General features: G+C 43.0%; 1 protein-coding gene across 1 annotated transcript in view; it reads left to right on the top strand.

Annotated features, from left to right (window-relative positions):
- The window catches only part of LOC139559095 (macoilin-1-like), a 22,952-nt gene extending 13,824 nt beyond the window's left edge, over positions 1-9,128 (top strand). Inside the window, exons 11-12 of the mRNA XM_071374798.1 lie at positions 906-7,123; positions 7,310-9,128. Of these exons, the coding sequence (XP_071230899.1) occupies positions 906-1,108 (203 nt within the window). The 3' untranslated portion in view covers positions 1,109-7,123; positions 7,310-9,128. The remainder of the gene's footprint in view (positions 1-905; positions 7,124-7,309) is intronic.
- The last annotated feature ends 70 nt before the right edge of the window (positions 9,129-9,198 follow it).

Raw genomic sequence — 9,198 nt, 5'->3', positions numbered from 1 at the left:
GTTCCCTTCCCTGACCCACGACCGCAGTACTACAGCAACCTGTGTCTAGTACAGTTCCCTTCCCTGACCCACGACCGCAGTACTACAGAAACCTGCTTCTAGTACAGTTCCCTTCCCTGACCCACGACCGCAGTACTACAGAAACCTGCTTCTAGTACAGTTCCCTTCCCTGACCCACGACCGCAGTACTACAGCAACCTGCGTCTAGCTGCGTCATTGTGTTCGTAGACTCTAGGATCAAACTCTGATGGCTGGGGATTCCACAAGGTTCAGTAACATTTACCTCAGGGTTTCATCTACCATTACATAAACAGGATGCTCCTCAAGGTTCATTTAACTCAGGGTTTCATCTACCATTACATAAACAGGATGCTCCTCAAGGTTAATTTACCTCAGGGTTTCATCTACCATTATATAAACAGGATGCTCCTCAAGGTTCATTTACCTCAGGGTTTCATCTACCATTATATAAACAGGATGCTCCTCAAGGTTCATTTACCTCAGGGTTTCATCTACCATTATATAAACAGGATGCTCCTCAAGGTTCATTTACCTCAGGGTTTCATCTACCATTATATAAACAGGATGCTCCTCAACGTTCAGTAACATTTACCTCAGGGTTTCATCTACCATTATATAAACAGGATGCTCCTCAAGGTTCATTTACCTCAGGGTTTCATCTACCATTATATAAACAGGATGCTCCTCAACGTTCAGTAACATTTACCTCAGGGTTTCATCTACCATTACATAAACAGGATGCTCCTCAAGGTATACAAGGTGTTCTGCTTTGAAAGTTGCGACCCAGAGATGTAAATTAGCAACATGAAGAAAATGGCAACAAAGTGAGAAAACACATTTCCTACTGTCATCTAACCCTCCTCTCTCTCCCCTCCTTCCCCCAGGTCAGATCCACCAGAGGGACCAGGAGATAGCAGAGTTGAAGCAGAAGATAGCTGAAGTGATGGCTGTGATGCCCAGTATCTCCTACAGCAACGACAGCAGCAGCCTCAGCCCTGTTACGCCACACTACTCCTCCAAGTTCATGGACAATAGTCCCTCTTCTCTGGATCCCAACGCTTCTGTCTACCAGCCACTCAAAAAGTGACAATAACACACACATTAATACACACTAACACACACACTTACAAGAATACAGATTTACAAAGACCGCATACGTAGTCACATTCACTCATACATACGTAGTCACGTCCCCTCATACATACGTAGTCACGTCCCCTCATACATACGTAGTCACGTCCCCTCATACATACGTAGTCACGTCCCCTCATACATACGCAGTCACGTCCCCTCATACATACGTAGTCACATTCACTCATACATACGTAGTCACGTCCCCTCATACATACGTAGTCACATCCCCTCATACATACGTAGTCACGTCCCCTCATACATACGTAGTCACATTCACTCATACATACGTAGTCACGTCCCCTCATACATACGTAGTCACATTCACCCATACATACGTAGTCACGTCCCCTCATACATACGTAGTCACATTCACTCACATACGTAGTCATATCCACTCATACATACGTAGTCACATCCCCTCATACATACGTAGTCACATTCACTCATACATACGTAGTCACGTCCCCTCATACATACGTAGTCACGTCCCCTCATACATACGTAGTCACGTCCCCTCATACATACGTAGTCACATTCACTCATACATACGTAGTCACGTCCCCTCATACATACGTAGTCACATCCCCTCATACATACGTAGTCACATCCCCTCATACATACGTAGTCACATTCACTCATACATACGTAGTCACATCCACTCATACATACGTAGTCACATCCCCTCATACATACGTAGTCACGTCCCCTCATACATACGTAGTCACATTCACTCATACATACGTAGTCACGTCCCCTCATACATACGTAGTCACATCCCCTCATACATACGTAGTCACATCCCCTCATACATACGTAGTCACATTCACTCATACATACGTAGTCACATCCACTCATACATACGTAGTCACGTCCCCTCATACATACGTAGTCACATCCCCTCATACATACGTAGTCACATTCACTCATACATACGTAGTCACATCCACTCATACATACGTAGTCACGTCCCCTCATACATACGTAGTCACATTCACTCATACATACGTAGTCACATTCACTCATACATACGTAGTCACATCCCCTCATACATACGTAGTCACATACGTAGTCACATCCCCTCATACATACGTAGTCACATCCCCTCATACATACGTAGTCACATACATACACAGTCACATCCCCTCATACATACGTAGTCACATTCACTCATACATACACAGTCACATCCCCTCATACATACGTAGTCACATTCACTCATACATACGTAGTCACATCCCCTCATACATACGTAGTCACATTCACTCATACATACGTAGTCACATTCACTCATACATACGTAGTCACATTCACTCATACATACGTAGTCACATCCCCTCATACATACGTAGTCACATCCCCTCATACATACGTAGTCACATCCACTCATACATACGTAGTCACATCCCCTCATACATACGTAGTCACATCCCCTCATACATACGTAGTCACATCCCCTCATACATACGTAGTCACATTCACTCATACATACGTAGTCACATTCACTCATACATACAAAGACACAAACTCTTCTGGTCAGGTTTTTTGGAAGCGATTGGAAATGATCTCGGCTCTGTCTAGGACGAGCTTCTCCGAAGTGTTTTGGTTGTGTTTTGGTTGTGTTTTGGTTGTGTTTTTGGAACCAGTTGCGTTCGGAGTCCCAGCCCCGTCGTTCTGTTATTCCCAGTTTGTTTCCATGGTGATGCCTTTGTTTTCTTTAGTTTTTTTTGGAACAGCTGGAGAGGTAAAACTACACGAGGGAAGATGTTTATGTTTTGTGATTGAGCCATTCTGATTTGAACTGGTAAGAGAGAGACGTATAAGGGACATCGGTTTGTCTGTATCCTGAATGGCGCCCTATTCCCTAAAGCCCATGAGGATTGTTCTGAGTGGAGAGAGAGACCGATGAGGACTGACTGGTTAGTTGGTATAAATGTCTAGAAAGACCCATCGTCTTGCTCTCTCTCTCTGTGCTTCATGTTCTCTCTCTCTCTCTCTCTCTCTCTCTCTCTCTCTCTCTCTCTCTGTCTCTCAGTGCTTCATGTTCTCTGTCTCTCAGTGCTTCATGTTCTCTCTGTCTCTCAGTGCTCATGTTCTCTCTCTCTCTCTCTCTCTGTGCTTCATGTTCTCTCTCTCTGTCTCTCAGTGCTTCATGTTCTCTCTCTCTGTCTCTCAGTGCTTCATGTTCTCTCTCTCTGTCTCTCAGTGCTTCATGTTCTCTCTCTCTGTCTCTCAGTGCTTCATGTTCTCTCTCTCTGTCTCTCAGTGCTTCATGTTCTCTCTCTCTGTCTCTCAGTGCTTCATGTTCTCTGTCTCTCAGTGCTTCATGTTCTCTCTCTCTCTGTCTCTCAGTGCTTCATGTTCTCTCTCTCTCTCTCTCTCTCTGTGCTTCATGTTCTCTCTCTCTGTCTCTCAGTGCTTCATGTTCTCTCTCTCTGTCTCTCAGTGCTTCATGTTCTCTCTCTCTGTCTCTCAGTGCTTCATGTTCTCTCTCTCTGTCTCTCAGTGCTTCATGTTCTCTCTCTCTGTCTCTCAGTGCTTCATGTTCTCTTTCTCTGTCTCTCAGTGCTTCATGTTCTCTCTCTCTCTCTCTCAGTGCTTCATGTTCTCTGTCTCTCTGTGCTTCATGTTCTCTCTGTCTCTCTGTGCTTCATGTTCTCTCTCTCTCTCTCTCAGTGCTTCATGGTCTCTCTCTCTGTGATTCATGTTCTCTCTGTCTCTCTGTGCTTCATGTTCTCTCTGTCTCTCTGTGCTTCATGTTCTCTCTGTCTCTCTGTGCTTCATGTTCTCTCTGTCTCTCTGTGCTTCATGTTCTCTCTGTCTCTCTGTGCTTCATGTTCTCTCTCTCTCTGTCTCTCTGTGCTTCATGTTCTCTGTCTCTCTGTGCTTCATGTTCTCTGTCTCTCTGTGCTTCATGTTCTCTCTGTCTCTCTGTGCTTCATGTTCTCTCTGTCTCTCTGTGCTTCATGTTCTCTCTGTCTCTCTGTGCTTCATGTTCTCTCTGTCTCTCTGTGCTTCATGTTCTCTGTCTCTCTGTGCTTCATGTTCTCTCTGTCTCTCTGTGCTTCATGTTCTCTCTGTCTCTCTGTGCTTCATGTTCTCTCTCTCTCTGTCTCTCTGTCTCTCAGTGCTTCATGTTCTGTCTCTCTCTGTCTCTCAGTGCTTCATGTTCTCTCTCTCTCTCTCTCTCTCTGTGCTTCATGTTCTCTCTGTCTCTCTGTGCTTCATGTTCTCTCTGTCTCTATGTGCTTCATGTTCTCTCTGTCTCTCAGTGCTTCATGTTCTCTCTCTCTCTCAGTGCTTCATGTTCTCTCTGTCTCTCTGTGCTTCATGTTCTCTCTGTCTCTCTGTGCTTCATGTTCTCTCTCTGTCTGTCTCTCTGTGCTTCATGTTCTCTCTCTGTCTGTCTCTCTGTGCTTCATGTTCTCTCTCTCTCTCAGTGCTTCATGTTCTCTCTCTCTCAGTGCTTCATGTTCTCTCTCTCTCTGTCTCTCAGTGCTTCATGTTCTCTCTCTCTGTCTCTCTCTGTCTCTCAGTGCTTCATGTTCTTTCTCTCTCTGTCTCTCTCTGTCTCTCAGTGCTTCATGTTCTCTCTCTCTCTGTCTCTCTCTGTCTCTCTGCTTCATGTTCTCTCTCTCTCTATCTGTCTCAGTGCTTCATGTTCTCTCTCTCTCTCTCTCTCTCAGTGCTTCATGTTCGCTCTCTCTCTCTCTCTCTCTCTCAGTGCTTCATGTTCTCTCTCTCTGTCTCTCTGTGCTTCATGTTCTCTCTGTCTCTGTGCTTCATGTTCTCTCTGTCTCTCTCTCTCTCTCTCAGTGCTTCATGTTCTCTCTCTCTCTGTCTCTCTCTGTCTCTCAGTGCTTCATGTTCTCTCTCTCTCTATCTGTCTCAGTGCTTCATGTTCTCTCTCTCTCTCTCTCTCTCTCAGTGCTTCGTGTTCTCTCTCTTTCTCTGTGCTTCTTGTTTTCTCTCTTTCTCTCTCTGTCTCTCAGTGCTTCATGTTATCTCTCTCTCAGTGCTTCGTGTTCTCTCTCTTTCTCTGTGCTTCTTGTTTTCTCTCTTTCTCTCTCTGTCTCTCAGTGCTTCATGTTCTCTCTCTCTCTCTGTCTCTCAGTGCTTCATGTTCTCTCTCTGTCTCTCTCTGTCTCTCAGTGCTTCGTGTTCTCTCTCTTTCTCTCTCTGTCTCTCAGTGCTTCGTGTTCTCTCTCTCTCTCAGTGCTTCGTGTTCTCTCTCTCTCTCTGTCTCTCAGTGCTTCATGTTCTCTCTCTCTCTCTCCCTCTCTCTCTCTCTGTGCTTCATGTTCACGATCTCCTTTTTCTTTCTGTCCATTTTGTTCAGCAGGTTTTGTCTCAGCTTAATGTTAGTCTTTGTATGATGGGACTATTATACTACACTACATTTTTGCTTTTAAATGTGAAGAAGCTGAAACATTTGAAGTGGTATCTTCTGTGAGTTTGATTATGAATGGAAAAGTACTTTGTTGATGTTTTGGTATTATCGCCATTACTTAAATATGTGTTTTTGTTTTTTTTAAGCAACACATTTCAGTTTAGTTATGACGATAACAATGGTAATGTACATTTCTCTATACCAGTGGTCTTGGCAAGATCACCAATTTGTACATCAACTCACATTCACCCTTTACTCCAAACAACATCCGGGATTATCAATTAACGCCAACAGTCCGGTCAAGAAATACATATCTTTCACAATTGGATTGTCAATGGAGATGACCTGGTACTGCCTATAGGTTAAGATATGACCTGGTACTGCCTAAAGGTTAAGATATATGACCTGGTACTGGCTAAAGGTTAAGATATATGACCTGGTACTGCCTAAAGGTTAAGATATATGACCTGGTACTGCCTAAAGGTTAAGATATATGACCTGGTACTGCCTATAGGTTAAGATATGACCTGGTACTGCCTAAAGGTTAAGATATATGACCTGGTACTGGCTAAAGGTTAAGATATATGACCTGGTACTGCCTAAAGGTTAAGATATATGACCTGGTACTGGCTAAAGGTTAAGATATATGACCTGGTACTGGCTAAAGGTTAAGATATATGACCTGGTACTGCCTAAAGGTTAAGATATATGACCTGGTACTGCCTAAAGGTTAAGATATATGACCTGGTACTGCCTAAAGGTTAAGATATATGACCTGGTACTGCCTAAAGGTTAAGATATATGACCTGGTACTGCCTAAAGGTTAAGATATATGACCTGGTACTCCCTAAAGGTTAAGATATGACCTGGTACTGCCTAAAGGTTAAGATATGACCTGGTACTGCCTAAAGGTTAAGATATATGACCTGGTACCTCCTAAAGGTTAAGATATATGACCTGGTACTGCCTAAAGGTTAAGATATATGACCTGGTACTCCCTAAAGGTTAAGATATGACCTGGTACTGCCTAAAGGTTAAGATATGACCTGGTACTGCCTAAAGGTTAAGATATATGACCTGGTACCTCCTAAAGGTTAAGATATATGACCTGGTACTGCCTAAAGGTTAAGATATATGACCTGGTACTGCCTAAAGGTTAAGATATATGACCTGGTACTGCCTAAAGGTTAAGATATATGACCTGGTACTGCCTAAAGGTTAAGATATATGACCTGGTACTGCCTAAAGGTTAAGATATATGACCTGGTACTGCCTAAAGGTTAAGATATATGACCTGGTACTGCCTAAAGGTTGAGATATATGACCTGGTACTGCCTAAAGGTTGAGATATGACCTGGTACTCCCTAAAGGTTAAGATATATGACCTGGTACTGCCTAAAGGTTAAGATATATGACCTGGTACTCCCTAAAGGTTAAGATATGACCTGGTACTGCCTAAAGGTTAAGATATGACCTGGTACTGCCTAAAGGTTAAGATATATGACCTGGTACCTCCTAAAGGTTGAGATATGACCTGGTACTGCCTAAAGGTTAAGATATATGACCTGGTACCTCCTAAAGGTTAAGATATATGACCTGGTACCTCCTAAAGGTTAAGATATATGACCTGGTACTCCCTAAAGGTTAAGATATATGACCTGGTACTGCCTAAAGGTTAAGATATATGACCTGGTACTGCCTAAAGGTTAAGATATATGACCTGGTACCTCCTAAAGGTTAAGATATATGACCTGGTACTGCCTAAAGGTTAAGATATGTCATCTGTTTGCTGCAAATGCACTCAAACCCGTCTATCCTTTTGGACCAAATTAGAATCTGTCGTTAGGCCATATTACTAAAAACCTACTGGATTTAATGATGTCTAGGTAACTGATGTTTACCAGTTGTAAATTTCACTGTGCCTTGCAAATTCCTTTTTTTTTTTAAGTAGTGAGTATAATGGGTTACTTCACCCCTCTTGATATAGGACCCGGGCTGTCTCAATAGTGTTAGCTTGCTTCCTTTCATTGTACCCTTTCCTTCGTGATCTCTGATCTGGCAGGTGGAAGCAACATATGGTGAAAGCCTCTCACCTATCATGAAGGAAAGGAGAGGAAGGAAGGAAGCCAGTGTAGTGGATTGAGATGTCCCCCATCTCTTACCATCTCCCATGCAGCCCCAGTCTCCTTTTATATTAAGCCCCATACTCTTAGACACCGATCAGTGTTGTCTTAAAAAGGAAAGGAAACAAATTGATTTGGTATATGAATGAACCTGGTCTGCCAAACAACAGCCAAACAGCTATTAAATATGTCTACCTGGTCAGGCCAAAGGGGTCAGTAGATCAAACTCCAGGCTCTTATGTCCACTACTACGGTGGCCCAGAGTGGACATCTATTTGTTTACAACCAAGGTTGGGGTCAATGCCATTTCAATTCAGGAAGTAAAAACTGGATTTTCAGTCATCTTCAATGCTTTTTAATGAGGAAACATTTGGAATTTGGTTAACTTTCTGAATTGAAATGGAATTGACCCCCGACCCTGTTTACAACCATGTACATTATTACATAGCGATGAATGTTCTAGGTTGTTTTTATTCAGTTCAAAGTGCCACGTTTTGGTGTTTCTCAATGCACCCCCTCTCCCGTTCATTAGATTGACGTATCTCTTGCTTTAGGTTTGGATAAAAGCATCACACCATAGCTACACGCTGTTGTGTTCATGTATTTGAAATTTTTTGGACATTCGGTTCTGATTTTTATTTAATTTTTTTAGGTTGATCAGAAAGCAGGTCCAGTAACGGTTAAATTGACTCGCTCGTTGCTTTTGTTATTGATTTGATTGCAGCTGTTTTCTCTCTTGCATCGTGTTTTTAATTCTCTCCTTCTAGCCTCTGAGTCCCAGATTTGTTTCTGTTCATCACAAATCCTTATGGAATCGTCATGCAAAAACAATTGGCTTGAAAGACTACATTTTGAGTTGGCAAGAGCACAAACAGATCTGGGAACCAGGCTAATCTCTTTCCAACTGGGATGATGATAATGATGACGATGATAGTGTGAGGTTTTGTATTGGGAAGTTACACCCTGCCCACTGGGCACACGCTTGTTGAATCCACGTCGTTTCCATGTCTTTTCAATGGCGTTACGTTGAGCCAACGTGAAATAGACGTTCAGTTGACATCTGTGCAGTTTGACCATAGGCCGTGTTTTGTTTTGTTTTGTTTTTTGCCGTAGGGTGAAGTTGCCCCTAGATGCTGATTTTGGGTCGGTACCTAGACGAAACTTGACCCCCCCCCCCCCGGGCGTTGTGTTTTCTCATGTTTTCTACCTGGAAAGTATTGGTGTGGATCACAGTAACGGACTTGTGACCTGTTGTGAAGATGTTCTATATGTTTTAGTGGGAAAGAAAGTGTATTTTGTTGTTCCACCATGTTGTTTTCTCTCTATCTCAAAGTGATGATGATGATGATGTCGGCTGAGTCCAAACTTCTCTGACTTTGGGGCCATCACCTGGAATAAAAATAAAAAAATGAGTCTTGCAGGCGATGATGATGATGATGATGATGCAAGCTGTTTGAGAACAATCTGTGTGTTGTATTTCTTTCTCTCTCAGATATGAATATCTCTGATGTTGCCATCTGTCTATTCATCAGG

Source organism: Salvelinus alpinus, chromosome 29, assembly GCF_045679555.1.
Source record: "Salvelinus alpinus chromosome 29, SLU_Salpinus.1, whole genome shotgun sequence".
Lineage (NCBI taxonomy): Eukaryota > Metazoa > Chordata > Actinopteri > Salmoniformes > Salmonidae > Salvelinus > Salvelinus alpinus.
Note: the sequence above shows the minus strand (reverse complement) of the source record. Positions and strands in the feature narration are given on the sequence as shown.